Raw genomic sequence first — 19,252 nt, 5'->3', positions numbered from 1 at the left:
TTCTAAAGCTGACAAATGTATCTGGCGGCGAAGAAATTTTATTTTCACCTGCGGATCAAAGTGCTGCAGCGTTTCTTTTCAATTTCAGGATAAAACACTGGATCTTCTGTCTATTTAGAAAACAAGTTTTTACAATTTAATATTTCCATAAAATCTGGTGAAGTTATATAATATCGTGGATTTACTAAATAAAAATGAGAGACTTATATCACGACGCAGATAGAAAGATCATACATTTTTATTTTTATTTTAAGAAACATTAAAATTCATATTAAGTTACGATTGCGTAATTTTTGTCTAAATGTGCACTCTAATTATAAAATATTTTGAGAAATTCTCATTCCTCTCGAGTATTTGAATTCTCTGACACTTTTGGTAATTTACATTTTTATAGTTGTACGTTCTTATTATTGCGAAAATGATATGATTTAGATTCTGCATTGTAGGATAACTTTGCTTTATTTCCTGCTGTAGCTAATAATTACTCCTATTTAGTTTCAGAGGCACAATTACGAATTTCTGTGACATCATAATTTTAGTATTCATCTCGTGAAATAGAGGGGAATATAAATCAGCCTAAGGCTATGGGTATGTCATTTTACCTAGAGTATAATTCTACACTTCTCATTCGGTTCTAATTTACGCATTTATTAAATGTACTTTCAACTTGTGAATATAATTTAAGTTGCGCATATTGCGTAATACTATTATTTAGTCAAATTCAGGGTGCTCACTAAACCCTATAAAATAGAAATTCACAATCATCTCTTGGCGATTAAAATTAACAAAAATACATTCTTAAGATAGAAACATTTTTTCTTTCAAATAACCAAAACTAATTTACAAAATAATGTATTCAGACAGTATCTCAATTAAACTTTAAACATTTATCAATTACAGCTTTCGATTTTGAATAGACAAAATTATTAATTAATGAATTGTTAAACCATACGATTCTTAAAGTTACGGTTTGATAATCGTTTAATTTTTAACATGTCTAGAGCGATTTATGTTTGAACTTACAATCAAACATTGTTATATTTTGTTATTATTAAAAGCTTGTCCAATTTTAAACGTAAATTGGGATTTTCTAATTATGAAGGTATTATTTTTTTATAATTTAATTTCCAACGTTTATAAGTCAAATGGTTCAATTAGAAACACTTTTAATTTTATATTGTAAAAGCATTGAAAATAGTGTTTTTAATTTTTTTAGAAACTGAACGATTGAAAATTAAGAGAAAAAATGAAAAAAAATATTAAAATGTCCAAGCTAAATCTTCTAAAAACGATAACGATTTTATCATTAGACATTACAAAGTCACTTATTTTAAACGTTACAAATTGAAAATTTCAAACTTTCAATGTTTTAAAATTATTATCAATTGAAACTTTAAAATGTCTTGAGAATTGCAAATAAATTAAACTGCTTTAAAATTTCATGTGATATTAAGTAGCGTGTAGGATAGGTTTTCTGAAAACATTTTCCATAATTCTAAGGCAGAAAATAAATTTACTGGCACAGGTTAAAAAATAAGGTCTTGTTCAGGTACACCAAAATGTGGTGAGCAAAAAACAAATATTGTCGGTGAGCCCAGGGAAACTGGAAAGACTATCTATGTTCACCGAAATTAATTTAGTAAGCGTAGACCAAATATTTTCTCTGTGCCGAGATACAACTGCTAAGCCTTAAAATAGTTCTTAATAAATTCAGTAAAATTTGTTCAGGTTTAAGCATAATTTTTGATTATTTTGTAGTTTATTTGAATAAAGTTTTTCTGAAATTAAAGTTTAATTCTTTAATAATTAAGGTAATCAGGCTTTAAAGTAAGTCCAATTTTACTTAAAACCAATAACTCACGTTCACAAGAAATCAAATATTGAGTTAAAATTTTAGGCAATTGAATAAGGGGCTTGATGGGACGGTTGTGTGGCCATACATTTTTTAAATTATTATTTTGAAAATAAAAAAAAATTTTTCTTGTTATTCTAAAAGTTTAGGTCCATCAAAGCGTTCTTTAGCATCTTTTATTTAATTTTCCAACTTTTAATTCAATATATCATGTCGTGTGAACGTAATGAAATCGTCCACATTTTCCCTCTCTAGTTTTTAACGAATATTTACGTTTCGGAACTCGCAGATTCCAAAAATCATTTTTTTTTGACTGCATATCTGCCTGTATGTATGTGTGTATACCTGTGTTTCTCTCTTTATGTGTGTCTGCATCTCTGCATATAGTTTTGCCTGCATATCTGTCAGTATATCTGCCAGTGATTCTGTCTATGCGGATGTGTGTTTGTGTGTCTTTATGTTTTTATATCTGCCTGTTTCTAAATTTGCAAAATAAAATATATGTATTTATTAATGTCTGCATGTACGTCTTTCTCTGTAGGTATGCCTGCATGCTTGCATATATGCCCGTTTGTATGCCTGTATATATGTCTGTATGTATGCGCATATGAACACACACACACACATATATATATAATATATTTAAGATATTTAAATTAGTTCAAAATCCAAATTAAAAATCCCATTTAACGTCCAACAATCAAACTGATGCAAACTTCTGAAAAAAAAACAAGAATCCAACGAAAAATGTGTGGATGTCAGTCTGCATATCTATCTGTTTGGTTACCTGCGTGTTGTAGCCACGCTATAGGGGAGCATGGGGCAAAATAACGACAGGGACAAAAGGGGACGATGTGACATCTCCTCTGCGGTGTGACGTCTTCTATTGGAAATCGTAGGAACTACGTTTAGAGTCGCTCCCAAGATTTCTCATATCAATTTGTCATAATTTGTTCGTTATTTTACAAGTTATGAGACGCATAAATCGTTTTCGTGCCCAATTATAATTTTGACTTTTAAACATATTGAAAAAAGTAGTTTTGGAGGCTGAATGGGCAGGTGCAAACGAAACATCGCGTAAGATATAGTAGATCGTACATTGGTTTATCGCGTTGTCGTCAGTGAGTATTTGAATATGCGGAAAAAAATCCTAAAGGTAATTCTTCCAGCTTTGCCCCATGTTCCCCTAATATGAAAAATTCGATCAATTGAATCCATCTTTGTCACACGTTTTGAAGGTCTTACAATAAAGGTGAATTTCGTCAATCAGATTAATCATTAATCCGGTCAGATGAGAAAATGGAGAGCATTTTAAAACATCAAACAATCTTTGTTATAAGTTCCAGAATTTTCTTTGAAGACTCTGGAAAATAACAAAAATTGCTACAAATTATCTTCAGGACAGTTTTACATTTAACAAAAACTTATAAAGTTATATGATCTTCAAAATTAAAAAAAAAATGTTTTTCTAACAGATGAGGCAATTTAGAGTAGACATTAAATGAATAATTTAGAAATGATCCGAATTAAATTATTTGATTAAAACAAAATTTAAAAAAAAAGTTAGCTTATTTTAAAGATAATTGCATTTCATCAGGGACCTGATTCACAGTTTTTGGCTTACGTTACAATATTTATTATAATTTAAAAATAATTAGAAATTCACGCATATATACACTATAAAAAGTTTCATGTAATTTTACCACAAAGATCATAGGACATAAAAATTCCAGCGGTTACTGTGGGAAATTTACGAAAATTAGGTAGAAATAACACGATAGTGTAAAATCGTACACAGGTGGTATAAAGCAGTTTTGGAAGAATGGAATTTTACATTCGCCTTGTGAAATTCTAGTGACGCTGTAAAATGCCACATGAAAAAGTTTGCGCATGCGCAATGAAAAGCCCGGGTATTTAGAATCGCTTAATGTATGTTTACATTAAATCGAATCGGAAGAATAATAAGATATATGAATAAAAGGAGTCATGTTTTTATTTAGCAGAAAACATTAAACTTTTTTTTTGGTTTTCTGTTACAAAAGAAATATGCAGCAAACTTATAAATAATCAGTGGGCGAAATATGCACTTCCTAATTTCTATCATCTGCGACCTAAACAACCATAACCTTCAAAATTATATTTTACGCAAGCATTCCAAATATGCGAAGCAATGCATTCATGACAAACACATTGCACTTGCCTTTCTGATGCGCTCAACACAACACAACCGACGATTTCAATTCTAAAATATATCCGAATGCCGACAATGCCACCAACATTTTGCAGAATTTTGTAAAGAATTTACTCGCAAGTTATCGATCATAATAGAAGATGTAAAAATGGAAGCACAACTCCATCGCAAGCGTTCAACAGCGGAATTACAAGGATTATGGAATTTTATATCGCCGCTGTAAAATGTATTACACTCCGTGTGTGAAATTACACAAATAGTTGGAAGCTTACATAAAGCTTGTGAAATTACATTTTTCTTACAGTTACACTTTAGTGTAAAATTCCCACAACAGTCACTGGTATTTTTATGTTCTATGATTGTTGTGGGAAAATCACACGTTCATTGTAAATTTTCAGCAATATTTTTTTACAGGTTAGCGTACGAAAACAAGTGCGAAACGCGAAGGCGTATCCACCTAAGATGGGCCTATTTTCGACTGACTACTATAGAGGTTTCCGGCATTTGCGAATTTGAAATTTATTTTATACTATTCATAAATAGTATAAAATAAATAATTACTTTTATCCAACCATTAATCTTACGTAATTTAATTACATTTCGATAGTCATTTTTTTAGTTTTTCAATTTTGAATTTACAAATATAACAGCAACCTACTTAAATATAGGTTATGAATGCGCTTCTTCCATTTGCTATCCCATGTAGAAATTCCGATCGAGGTTTAGTAGGGCCCTGGATAGATTTCCCTATTTCTAATTGGGCGCTGATCGGGGGAAATGGAAAGGGCCTGACTTGTTCGGTAACGCTGTTTTAGCCATATTCTAGCTAGAATATGAGCAGGCCCTAAGGAGAGTGCCCTTTTATCGCCCGACGATTGGTAGAGCCCTGTCTAGACCCTTTCTATTACCTGATGAATATTTTATCGCCTAGCAGTCAGGAGTCTTAACCATTACGCTAAACCTACGAGTTGAAACTCGATGAAAAAGCCATACTTATAAGATATAGCTCAAAAAATTTTTAACTTTCTTTTTCTAAATAAATATTTATTAGTATAAGACGTTATGCAAATGTGAAATAAACTGTTAATAGAAATTTCAATAAAATAATGTTTAAATAAATAATTTTAATCGATTGAAATTTTTCTTCTTGTTACATTTCGACTTTTTACAATGACAGTAAATGTATTTTTTTCTGAAAATTTATGGTTTTTCATAAAGATGAAATTTTTTTCTTAAAAAAATACAGGATACAGATAGATTTGCCATACCTATACAAGGCACGAAATTCTTCACTAGAACCTGACAGGGCACCCATAAGTTTTTGTAGACTAAATACTCTGATAGGGGCCCCAACCAGTTTTTCTATACTAGATATTCTGATAGGGGTCCCAACCAGTTTTTTCTGGAGTAGATAGTCTGATATGGGCTATATCAGTACCCAACTTCAAATAGGAAAAGATGAAAGAATTTCTGCACCGGATTATTGAAGCCTAGACCGAATTGCATATTGTGAACATTCATCTATTTTGCACCAATTACTCGGATAAACTCTATGCAAATTTGATTAATAACTTGAAATTCACACATACATCGCTCTAAGGCATTTACACGTTTAAGTTTTGTAAAGTAGATCATAATATAATAGGCCAATAATAGTTGTTCAACAGATGTGTTTGAATGTTTAATTGTAATAATTAAGTATGCATTACTTTACTTTCAAAAACACTTAAAAATTAATCATTTACATAAATTGAAATGCTTTACGGGCCCCTATAACCAACAACATGAATAGCTTTTCTTTGCCTTATAAAAATTTAACCCGGCCGCTTAAAAAAAAGGATTTTATCCCTAATCGGCATTAACGTTGAGCTTTTTAAGTACCTTTAAAAATAAGTATCTCCTTTGCACTGAAATTATATTTTACGCAAAACTTAATCTAACTCTTATAGATGCAAATTACAATGTCAATTTAACTCTAGACCCTAGAGTAATGTCATGTAAATTTTGTAAACATCTTGGTTTACTGTAGGTCAAGGCAAGGTACAATAAAATCGTTTCCACTTCAGACATATTAATCTCAATAGCATATTACATGCGTTTCAAAATTTCTCTCTTTAATTGCGTTTGCATTTGAATTTTCCAACATTTTTTTATTCTAAAAAATAAATTTCTAAGTGCAATTTTGTTATAAAAATAATTTATAATTTATGTTAACGTAAACGATCCAGTAATTGTTACTTTAGGCCGGGTAATCGTTATACCAATTTTCTCGCTTTTTATTTAATTTAAATGAATTTAATTTATATTTACTGTTATAAAATGCTAAAAATAAGCGATTACTGGGACATTAATCTTATACGAATTAGACATTATGCAAAGTATTTCGATATTTTCCGGCAAATGGCTTGCTATAATGGAAAGACGGGACAGGAAACGATTTCTGATCTATTACAGTTTATATTAAATTTCTATCTGATCAAATTATCGTACGATACCTCGAGTGCAGAATAATTAAAAAATCGATAAGCACTTTCAGTTAAGGTTAAGTGTATGTTTGTGTATTATGTATGTACATTGCACATACACGTACCGTAAATATAAGTAAATAAAATACACGTAAGTTTTATCATATACAAACTCTATACATAAATATTTTAACATTATTAGAAGCATTATATATTATTATATATTTTTTCCAAAGGATTTGTGAACGAAAGAAAGAAAACCTGTCGAATACCCGGGGTTTTGCGAGATCCTCGGATCAATAAAATGTTGAAAAATAAAAAAAATATTTTGACGAAATGATTATTTTTTCGTGAAATATGAATTTTGCGAAAGATGGAAACCAGCGGATAGCAGACGGCAGCATTTGAAAGATTCGAATCGTTTGCTAATTTATTTTTTTACTCACAATTCTGACATAATAGAAGAATTCTAGAGATTCACGGCTCTTCCAAAGGGCCAGGTCTTGAAGATGGTGTCCCCAAATTTTGCGAAATACGTTGCGAAATGGAGCAAAAAGCAGAGAGAACTGAAATGCCCTGCCTGTGTTTTTGTAACTGGGTTTGTGTTGAACCGCCAAGCTAGCTGTTACCTTCACTCCATACGCGGAATCGGGCGCCCTTCGTTATCGACTGTGGGTTAAGACTACAATTCGCAAAGGGGAAAACCTTTTCTGGGACATTGACTTTTTGATGAGACTATCATCAATCGATATTACTTCAAAAATAAAAAGACTAGTGTCCCGGACTTTTTGGTCCCTTGTAAGACCTATGAGCGTTTGTAAATAACAATAGCCAAGGGTGCATAAACTCTACCAGTTCGCGCGCATGAACTACCAACAAGATGCACTGGTTCAGTGGACCAGAGTCTGACTGGTGATCGCGCTGCCGTGGGTTCGAATCTTTTTTTCAACTTTTTTTTTTCGTATTGTAAACATGTCAAGCAATAATTTTTAATGCTTTCCCGGCGAATAAATTATTTGTTTGGAAAATACTACTGGGAAATAAATATCATTCGGACACTTTTCGAATAATTTATTTGTATAATCGTAATTTTTTTACATTTTTGCGACGGAAGAAATGAGAAACAGCCAAAGATTAGGCAATTTTCAATAGGAAAATAAAAGAAGCATTAATAATTATAACAAAAAAAGGTAAATACAATTTCCTACAAAATATTGAATTGGTCGATAACAAAGGGCGCCCCGATTCAGCGTATAGAGTGAAGGTAACAGCTAGCCTGGCGGTTCAACACAAACCCAGTTACAAAAACACAGACAGGGCATGTCAGTTCTCTCTGCTTTTTGCTCCATTTCGCAACGTATTTCGCAAAATTTGGGGACATCATCTTCAAGACCTGGCCCTTTGGAAGAGCCGTGAATCTCTAGAATTCTTCTATTATGTCAGAATTGTGAGTAAAAAAATAAATTAGCAAACGATTCTAATCTTTCAAATGCTGCTGCCTGCTACCAGCTGGTTTCTATCTTTCGCAAAATTCATATTTTTCGGGAAAATAATAATTTCCTCAAAAAATTTTGTTATTTTTCAACATTTTATTGATCCAAGGATCTCGCGAAACCCCACATATTCGACAAGTTTTCCTTCTTTCGTTCACAAATCCTTCGGAAAAAATATATATGGAATCAGTGCCGTACCTATTAAAAAAAATCGAAGTTGGATTGAACCAACACCATTAAAGCTAATCGTTCTCCACTTGAATGACAAAACTGTTCATTGGTCTGAGCGCTTCTAAGGCACGCGTCTGCTAGATCTCGCGCTTCGCGCTCAGATATTTATTATTTGCACTCGGAATGATTAAATGAAAGTTTAGCAAAAAAAGTTTCTTGTAGATTTCAGTTTTTTGTATGTATTTCCATATAGTTAATCTATTACTCAGTGAAGTATACTTAAAGATTAAATTGTTCAAAGCTTTTTCTATTCCGCATCTCGCGTTGTTATGCTAAAAATAGGAATTTGTCAAAAAAATAGTTCAAGAAATGTTGTAGGAATTTTTGAAAGCTAAAATTCTTGAAAAACATGTTCTCCGTGTTTCTCGAGGTTTGGCGCAAAATATGAATTTTAGATTTTTTTCGTGTTATTTTAGATAAATGAAACCAAAATAACGAGTCCCGTAATTTGTATTCAATTTGGCAGGTGTTTTTAAAAGTTGCAATTCGTCGTTGAAGTTCTTTTCCGTATCTCACGTCGCGTCGTTTAGTTTGGAATTTTTTGTTTTTCGCATAGTATTTTCGATTGATAAAAGCAGAATATCAAGTCTGATCAAAAAATGATGGAGAATAAAGTTGAAGGTCTTTCAAAAAGCTGTAAATATTTTTTAAACTTGTTTACGTATCTGTGATCGTTTCTGCCGTCATTTGGTGTAAAAAGGAATATTCGATTTTTGAATACAATTTTCGATGAATAAAACCATTACCGTTGGTCAAGGAATGCCTGTTGACGTACTCGTTCTTTTTTTTAGGATCTGAAAAAAGTGTATCCACGTACCATTTGATACGTTTATTTTTTCTAGAGTTATCGTTTTTACGGATAGGTTCTCGGATAGACAGACAGATGCAATCATCAAAATTGTATGTTGGGTTTTAGTGGGCCTAAAAACGTGGAGATCTGTTTAAAAAGTGATGTGTGGAATTTTTGTCGATTCTAATACTTTCTATATCATAAATGATAAGAACGTAAAAAGGGGATTGCATACGTAATTTACTTCAATGAAAAGAAATAAGCTAAGTATCAATAAGATCGAATGCAAAGATCTTAATATTTTGAAATCTGAATTATCGTGCATTAATATCCCTCTGTATAATTTTTTTTTAGATATACACTGTCTCTTTCTTTTACAAAATATTCAAACGCAAAAACTAAATCATATAAGTATTCTGAGGCCTTATTTGTATCCCGAAAGCGTATTAAATTAATATTTCTTTGGTATTTTGGGAAGAATTCTGTTATCTCTTATTCGCCGACCACCATATCAGCCACGATTTAACCGGCAGAAGGCAAAAGTTAACAATAGAATCTAATATAACTTTTTCAATATGTTTCCGTGTGTTACAAAATATTCATTAAAAAAGTTAAATAAGTGTGTGAGACATAAGAAGTCCTTGGCACCAATGATTTTTGAATTTATGGAAACAGAAATTTTCATAAATTTCAGAAAGTAGAGTATCCATGTCAAACGGTGTGAAACACTCTTAAATAAAAACGCAAGTCTTTGATTTAGTTATAATATAGTATATAATATAATAAACAGTATGAATTCAAACTGGTCGGCTCGCCATGCGCAAAAAAATTATCCATGAAATGAGGAAAATTCGGATCGATATTTTCATTTTCCTTAGTACAAGTTCGAGGGAAAAGACACATTGTATTGTTAATAAGTGACATCAAAATGTACTACATGCCTTTAATTATAGTGTCAAAAATCAGTTTTAAAAATAAAATGTTGTCTCGGCACTTACGTGAATCTGCCATGGAGCCCTTTAAATATTGAACACACTATAAGGGTTGTTACTGATGCAAAATTTCAATATTGTTTGAAAACTATCTGAAATGAAAATAAGAAACTTTTAAAATGCTGTACGCACGTACAGTTCTTTTAAATATGCAGAGGATTTTTTCGACAGTATAAGGAGAATATTCTCCGTAAGGCATAAACTTAAAGTATTATATTCGGATGACAGAAAAAAATCTTGAATATCGAAAAACATATATCAAAAATATACACACTACTTTTTACAGTTTAAAGATTCCTATAGTACATTAACATGTATTTTTAGCTATTATTGTACATTAAGTCTTATTTTCATAAATTAAAAACTCAATTAAATCGAAGAGCAAAACTTATAAAATTTCACCTCTTTCACCTCTTTCGAACGAAATACTTAGTAGGTTTTGAGTTAAAAGCGGTTTCAAATAAATTTAACATGTAATAAGAAAATCTATGTCAGTTTGAGATTCAAAATGTTGATCTTGTGCATTATGCAACTAGTTAGACGGATGCTATACGGTTTCCGTGCACATAAATTTGGTTTTCAGTTTAAGCACAGAAAAAACTTAAGTTAAATTTGGTTGCATGTAAGATTTCCCGCTGTTAAAGTTTACATGCTATTTGGCCAAAGTTTATCCTACGATGGAATAAAAGCTGGCGTCTGATACTGCGTCCTTAGCAGCAAGGGGAAAACGGCAAAGTATGAGTGAATTCGAGTTCTAAATCAGGACACCAGATTTAAAAGAACACAGAAAAAACAAAATTTAAAATTTGTTGTAGTTAAGACTTGCAATAGTTGAAAATTAAATTAATTTTGGCGAAAGTTGCAACCAGGTTAGGAGAATAATTTTGATTTCGTCTACTGCGTCACGCTAAAGTGAGTAAATTTCGGTAAAACATGTAGAATAAGCAATCCTGGTAAAATTAAAAATCGGAAATTATCTTCGATTAATGTAAAGTTTATCCAGCAAGGTTAATTTCTGTTGCGGTGAATCTTTCACCTGGAATCGACATAAACTTTATCTTTCGTTTTTTCTGTGAGTACACTCCTATAACCAGAAATAAATTTACTACTTTCTAAAGTGCGCACAAAATCTAGTTAAGAAAGGGCACTTTTAATGTATTAAAAAATGTATCTTTTCATAAAGAAACTGTAATTAATATATTTGTGCTGGACAAATCGAGCCGTTACCTGCCAGAACAACTTCAGTTGGTAATAATGATAAACTAAAATTTAAAAAAATGCAAACAAAATCAAGTGTAATCATTCCCATAGGGATTTATAAACAATTACGTACACGTATATTCTCTTTGTCGAGAACAATTATTAGAGACTATTATTATTATTTTCCTAAGAAAAGTAAACATTTTGGGCGTTTTTGAAGGGGATCTACGTCCCAGTGGAGTTCTCAATGAAATCAGAAACAACTATACTGTGAAGGTGGCCAGAATGATTGAAATTAGAATTGATTGGAATTAAAATTTGAGCAAAAAGAATTTTCCTACGTGAAATTGAAACACTGAAGTATTTTTTATTCTAATCTTAATATAATAATCGTATTCTTGAAGTGACCAAACCTAAATTACCAAACCTAAAAAATTTACAAAAAATCTAAAATTAAAAAAATGCGAAAACCATTAGAACATGTATTCTAGAAATCAGAGAATCATTTGATCTCAATTGTATAGCAACAAAAATTGGTCAAATTCTCTTTTCACCTTCCTAACATTATTCAGACTTTGTGAAACGTAAATCACTTATTTAATTCAGGGAAAGTTCCGACTAATAGTCGTACTTCTCTATTTATTTTAGTGTTCCACTACTCCTCCGCTGTTTGTATTATATAATCTGTTATATAATAGTTACAATATTCCTCTATTTTACTTAAATTTTAGTAAAAGAAGTTTAGTAAAATTGTTAACTACATTAGCCGTTGCAGTAAATTTACAAATGTGAATGCAATTACCATTCGCAAGCTTAAATCATTTTTTTCAACATTCGGATGAAATTTATTTTTTTGGTCTATAGAATGAAATTAATGCAAATCATGATAGTAGATTATTCATTTAACAAAAAGCTTTTACGAGATGATCTTCGTCCTTATTCGACTACTGGTCCATAAACTAACAAATTTTATTTCCTATACCTACTATTTCGAAATGGCTTCCTAGATGAATCCATTTCCAATACAGGAATTTTCCTCCGTGCTGTGGAATGGGAACAAAACGATAGGTCGTTATTCATAAGAGCCATCGACACAAAACGCAAAGTAAAAAGCTAAATTCCAACTGGACCAATTACTTAAACACCTTCAGTAGGTACGGATAAATGCGTACCAAATGAAAGGCTAAGCATTTGGCCAGTGAGACGGTACTGCCGGCAGTACCGTATCCCCTTGACAATTCTCAGTGACGGAGTGCTGCAAAGAGAATACAAAAGGGGAAACACTAGTTTCTTTAACGGACCTCTCAAGCAGTGAATGACGCAAAGCCTCACTCAGTTCTTGGAAGCTACCCAAAGAGTTTCCCCCAATTACATTTACCCGTAAAAAAATGACTCGACGAAACCTTTTTTCTGCCACAGGCGCACCGGATAAAAATGTGGTCGACCTCCTGTGGCCTTTTATTGACGCTACTGCACTTTTGGCTGCTGGATTTCGTGGTAAAGATTGGAAGTTCTGATTGCGAGGAACACTTGGTTGCACGACGAGGGGTTATACAAACTCTCAATTTTCCTGGCCCATTTCCTGTGCCCATCAGATGTCGATGGATAATTGACGCTTCTGAGATTCCTTCGACTAATGGATCCATCATCGTTTACCTAACACAATTGTTTGTTCATACGGGTTTGTCTTTCACGGAATATGCTTATTATGAATCGGAGAGTACAAACTTTGGAGCTACCCTCCTCAAGGAGATCACGGAGGCGAACGTTTTTCAATTTAGATGGCTCAAGACCTACAGGCCCTTTCTCGTTATTCGATTTCAATTAGAACGTCTTGAGGGACATCATGTGCGAGTTCTGGACAATCTTCTAGATGTTTATGGATTTAATATCACATATGTGATGACAGAAGAAGAGGAAAATCCTAATTCTTGTTCTACCAAGGACTGCTCATTTTCTGGAAACTGTTTTATTGATGCTGATTTCACGTGAGTCTTTAAAAATCATTCTTTTAAAAATTTCAATCACTGTCTGATGTTTTAAATTGTCCATGAATATGTCACTTTGGGTATGAGTTTTTATCACCTGAATTACTAAAATAACCAATTTTTCAATGAATAATTAGTTATAAAAAGAACAAAAAACATAAACTAAATACGAAATGTCTAGTCGCACGGCCGGCCGGACAGTATGTAACCAGTGGCATGATTGTTGAAAAATTTGGTCTACCACTGCAGATCTTATATCCGTGGTAAAACAAATTCACAGTTTGGATATTTTTCAACGAATAGGCTAAATTTTCTTCTAGAGAATCAAATTAGAATTAATTTCCGATGATATTTGTTATGTCACTTTACAGATTTACAAGAGCTTATTATTAATTTAAAAAATGTTCATAAACAAATTCAGAGCTTGGCTATTCTGCAAAGAATGCGCTTATTTTTTACCCAATGAACGAAGAACTTCTTTCTGATATTTCATACTACAATAGTTTGCAAATTCACAGGAATTATTAATGATTTAAGCAATTTTCATGAACAAATTCAAAGTTTGGCTATTTTTTAATGAATGCGCTCCATTTTTAATCGCGGAATCGAAAAATAATGTCTTTTCGACGACACGTTCCTATTATATTTTCCAAATTGGAAAAAATGATGAATAATTTAAAAAATGATAAAAAACAAAAAATATATCAACGCAAAGAATCATTACTGATCCATTTCAACATTACTGGTAGTTTTGAAAATAGGTTAAAAAGTAATAATTGTTGTTAATTTCCAAGTATCATAAACAGAAGTAGTCGACTGTTTATAAAAATGGTTTGAATATAATTAATAAATAAATATTAAATGTAACGTAACAAAGAGTCACCAAAAATATATTCTCAGTTAATTTTGTAAACAAATTTAAGCTTATTCGTTGAACCCCAACTCTAAATTTTTTAATTGAAATATTTGAATTAATTAATAATTCCTGTAAATTTATGTAGTATCATATCAAAGGGTAATCGGAAAGACATTCTTAGTTGAAAGTTGCCGTACGAGTCGGAGTCGAGTCGTAGCCGAGACTAAATGAGTACTGCAATTCACATCAGGCAAGGTGTCATCTAGGGGCCGAGTATCACATACTATTTTCAATCACATTAGTCGAACATAAGCGCAAATAAATTGCATAAAGTCTTAATCTAATAACTCGAGAGGCAATACAATTTATTTCATTCTAATTCATTCCAATCCAATCCATTACATTCTGATATAATCCAATGCAAGCCGTCCTAATCCAATCCATTATAAGTCAATCCATTCTAGCCCAATATATTCTAATCCAATCCATCACAATCTAATCCAATCAAATCCATTTTAATCAAATCAAATCCAATCCATTACAATATATTCCAATCCATTCCAATCTAATCCAATTCAATTCGAAAGACAAAGGACAAGTCCCACATTATTTTTCATCATACCAGTTAGCGCAAGTGTACGTTTACATGCCAAAGTTGGATTCACTGCACCCATCGTACCATAAACTGCAGATATAAATGTCCATCAACCAATCAGATCGCAGTCTTAGTTGCTTTATAGTACACTGAATCCTAAGTAAAAAATGTATGGCCTAGGCTAAGAAGTGCTATTTTAGATATCATTCACAGTACCTAAAATCGGACTACTGATGGCAGTGTGATAAAAAATAACTTTTGTTCATTAATTTGTTTATAGCCTGACAAAATTGGTTTCTTAATTATTCTTACCCACTGTAAATTATTTCTAATAATCTTTAGTACAGATATAAGACTTCATTGCATCAATCTAAAAATCTGAAAAAATTGTTACATCCAAAAACTTAAAAAAAAAGTTAATTTTGTTGTTAAATAAAAAATTACTAAAATTTTTAAATAAAAATCCAAAAAAACAAGTCTTTCAGTAATTGAAAAATCTTTTATTAAAAATCTACGATTAACTCGAATAAAAATCGCAAACGAAAAATTGATTTGTCCACAGAAACTTCTTTGCCCTACTGTGTGACTGGTAGAATCTTTACCTTTTACCTACTCGATATCGAGATTTTTGCTTCTGCATTTTATAGAAACATTGTAAATATTTTTAGGACGAAAAATTTGGTTTGCTTTATATCCTTAATGATATTAAAAAATGTATAGAAGATTAAATATTTTATGAAAAACTTAAGCGAATATACAATACCAGTCTTGAAACATTATCTGTTTGTACTATAAAAATAATACTTCAAAAGAAAGGAAAGGCACCTCATATTTAATAAAGGATCCGACTTTTTTAGATATTGAAATTATAAAATCTGAATGAGTGGAGAAGTCAAGTAAGGCTTAAACCTCAGAACCCGGCGCGTTTCCACCGATTTTGATGGAACCCTTTGCATTGTGTTGCTAAATATGTCTAGTAAAATGTTGAAAAACAAAATCTGTACGTTAATTTAAAAATCCATCTTTTCTAAATTTCCAAAAAAGCCATATTAAAAAATTTAATATAGCGAACCAAACATTTTTAATATTTATAAACTTTGAAAAAAATTGAATGAATTATATTTTGCATGCATATTCCTAAAGGCATAAGAAGTTAATAACAAATAATGTTGATGCATAATGACCCCTAAATCGTGGGAAACATCCCCAAAAAGTGGTTTTTGACGATTTTTTTGGAAAGGGCGCATCGGTAAACAATGAATTTTTGCAGACATATTTTACATAAAATATACATACAAAATTATGATCGTATGGGGTGCATTGTATCGCGCAGGTCGTACGCTCCTTTCTTAGCTTATATCTGGAAAAAGGGTCGTTTCTGGATGAATGTGGACAGTACTAAAATTATATAGAATTTTCCGTTCTACAACTTAGGTTTTATGCATTTTCATCAAAAAACTATCTCATTTGGAGATATTAGCTACGGCAGGTAGTGTGGGACCTGCGCGGTACAACTCACCCCCTACAACCAGGTGTAAATCTCGGAAAATAAGGCCGAAGAAGAAAAAGTGAATACCTTTATTTGTTACATATACTTTATGTACAAGTTGCCTGCAAAAATTAATTTTTTACTAATGCACTTTTAAAAAATAATCGTCAAAAACTATTTTTTAGGGATGTTTCCCACAAAACAATGGAAGAAAATTGATTTTTAAATTAGAGCACAGATTTTTAAAACGTTTTATGAACTAGATATATTCAGCAAAATAATGCAAAAGGTTTCATCAAAATCGGTGGAAAGCCGTCGGGTACTGAGCTTTTTCATTTTTAACGTGTGTAACTTGACTTCTTTAGGGATTATTTTTTCATGGTATTTTTGATTTATTTCTATTTTCTACCATCTTCTACTTATAAAGATAATTAAAATAATTGGACTGGCTATTCAAAAAATGAAATGATATATAATCAATTAAAAGTAAGAAATTTGTCTCAAATAATACTTAAAACGTATTGGCGTATAATTAATGGTTTTTTATATGGTTGTTTGACATTCCATCTACACTTTTATGTAAAAATTAAAATGTTCTACTAGGTTCTTTTTAAAAAGTACTGGGGAAATTATTTTAATTTTCAATCCTAAAATAGTTATGGGATGCGAGAAAGCCTTAATCAATAAAAAAATCTATGAAAAGGAGTGTTTCGTAATATTTACCAGGACATTTAGGTAAATTATTGGTTCACTTCAAATACACTATGAATTTTTTCCGAAAAGTTCCTCAAGAATTTTTTTGATTTTTATCTAATGTACATGGGATGTTAAAATATCATAATTATTTAACATATCTTATAAAAGGAAAGCCAAGAATCCTTCACCATTATCTTTGAAGGAAATCTATATTTAATAAAAATAAAAATTTGTAAGAAAAAAATGTTTACGTTGAATTAATTTATATTTGTTAAACTTATAATCTTTAATTTTTATAGCTCGCTATATTCTAGAACATCCGTTTTATGTATTAGCGTATACTATAATTGTGATATTTTGTTATTATCACTATGCATACATTTTTCCTAATTAATTATAAAATGGGTATCAATTTGTTCTCGTTTAATTATTGTTTAAGTTTTTATAAATTTTCAATGAGAAAACTTTATTTTTCTACGTGGTTATAAATGTTTTGAAAATCTTTTTTCTAATACGGAAACGTGTTTGTCAGTGGCGTAGCTAGGATTAGACAAAAGGGGGTTTTTTATGTCTGAACAGAAAGTGAGGTACTGCTTACAAGGAAAAAATAGGCTACTATTGTAAGACATAAAACTTGTTAAGATATTTATTATTATAATAATAATTATTATTATATTATTCCTATTTTAACATTAACTTTAAAATTTTTTATTTAACATTATACTCAGTCTGATAATAAATATAATATTAATAATAACAGTTCAATGTAGTATAGTATTATTTTATATTTCAATGTTTTCAATTATATAATAAATAATGCAGCAGTATTAACTACATTTGCTATTCAACTAGTTCAGTGTCAAAATTTTTCTCCAAAGAAATTTGATAGACATTAAATGATCCAATATCGTTGACAAATACATTAGCGTTTGTATATACAAATTTTCTGAATTTCCTAAATTTAAATTTTCCTTCTTGATTGGTTAAGCACGCGGTTTTTCCGTTACGTAAATCCACATGGAAGTGCCAGCAGTTCGCTTGAATGACATTGTGTTGCGTACAAATACAAACTGAGATTATTTTAACTTTTAAATATTGAGTGTCTACTTTCAAGCAAACAACACGGAGAAAAATGGATGTTCAAATGTAGATGTTCAAAGGGTAAGATTGTAGCACCTAATACGCAGATAGTCATGCCAAACGTTTAACATCTTTTTAAGATGTTGCGCGTAAAAATATTTTTATGTTAAACTGAATCACATTCAGATGTTGAAACCGTTCAAGCGCATGCGCATCGCGCATTGCAATTTCACGACTATATTTGAAAGCTATATATATTCAATATTAAAATGATTGTATATTACAATTTTGGAACATTTCCACAGAATAAAAATTAGATGTCCTTAAATAAAATTGGATAACGACTTTTTTCTGTCTAAAGAAGAGAACAACGATCTTATGTTTTAGGTTTATTTACGTAACACATTTGACAAAAGGTTTATAAATTTGAAATAAAATTTGAATTTAAGTAAATTAAAATAGATAGAATATTTAATTCAGATTAGAGATCATTCGTTCTCCGATTATTCTTCCCCGTTTTTATTTTGAATTAGAAATATTGAATGTAACCTCAACTTGACTGAATGCATCATCTGGTCAACATTTTATATCCTTTATCTGTTTGTCGTTCGTGTACGAACACTAAAGTTTAATTTAAAATTCACAAATAAGTTAACAATTAATTCATTAAATGACCATAAATAAGTAAACTCCTCAAATATTTACAGACGTAATTTGACATAACCATACATTTAATATCTCGGATTTGTCAGTTGAAAATTTTGAATGTTAGAGGGTAACATTTCACTTTTTAAGATCTGCAGATGTTAACTTAGAACACCTAGATTGTTGTCCTATAGTTAAACATATAATATGTTAACCCTGAACATCTAGATTTTACTTTTGAACATCCATTTTTCTTCGTGAAAACACTGTTCTGTTTTCCTTTTAAACCTATTCAATTAAACTATGTGCTGAGAAACTCATTCGAAAAAATGGGTACTGATTTCATTTTACAATGAGTACCATAGATTACCTGCCGTTTGTGCTCGTCTATAATCTGCGAGAAATTTTGGTTTCAGCGTTTCGGAAAATAGATTCAAAATGCTAGTTTTTATCGCGGTTTCGATATGTGAAGATTTTCTATAGAAATATTTTCAGGCTTAAAGTTTACATTATTATGGTTCACATTTTGTGTTTCAGAAACGAATAGTTTTATTAGGGTTCTGGACAATTTCTATTAGGGAGACACCTCATTACCTATGAGAGTGGGCGTGGAAGTATTTTAGGAAGGTATATCGGATAAACGGAGGACTGAGACGGTATGCATAAGGAAGTAGATGTGCCTCTTCCAT

The 19,252-nt window shown here is 31.1% G+C and overlaps 1 protein-coding gene across 1 annotated transcript in view; it reads left to right on the top strand.

The window, feature by feature from the left end:
* Nucleotides 1-19,252, top strand: part of LOC117175506 — a 156,879-nt gene that overhangs the window by 27,283 nt on the left and 110,344 nt on the right. Inside the window, exon 2 of the mRNA XM_033365214.1 lies at nucleotides 12,634-13,202. Coding sequence (XP_033221105.1) covers nucleotides 12,649-13,202 — 554 coding nt within the window. The 5' untranslated portion in view covers nucleotides 12,634-12,648. The remainder of the gene's footprint in view (nucleotides 1-12,633; nucleotides 13,203-19,252) is intronic.

The sequence above is a fragment of the Belonocnema kinseyi genome, chromosome 6 (genome assembly GCF_010883055.1).
Source record: "Belonocnema kinseyi isolate 2016_QV_RU_SX_M_011 chromosome 6, B_treatae_v1, whole genome shotgun sequence".
Taxonomy (NCBI): domain Eukaryota; kingdom Metazoa; phylum Arthropoda; class Insecta; order Hymenoptera; family Cynipidae; genus Belonocnema; species Belonocnema kinseyi.
This window is presented reverse-complemented; position numbering and strand designations above follow the sequence as displayed.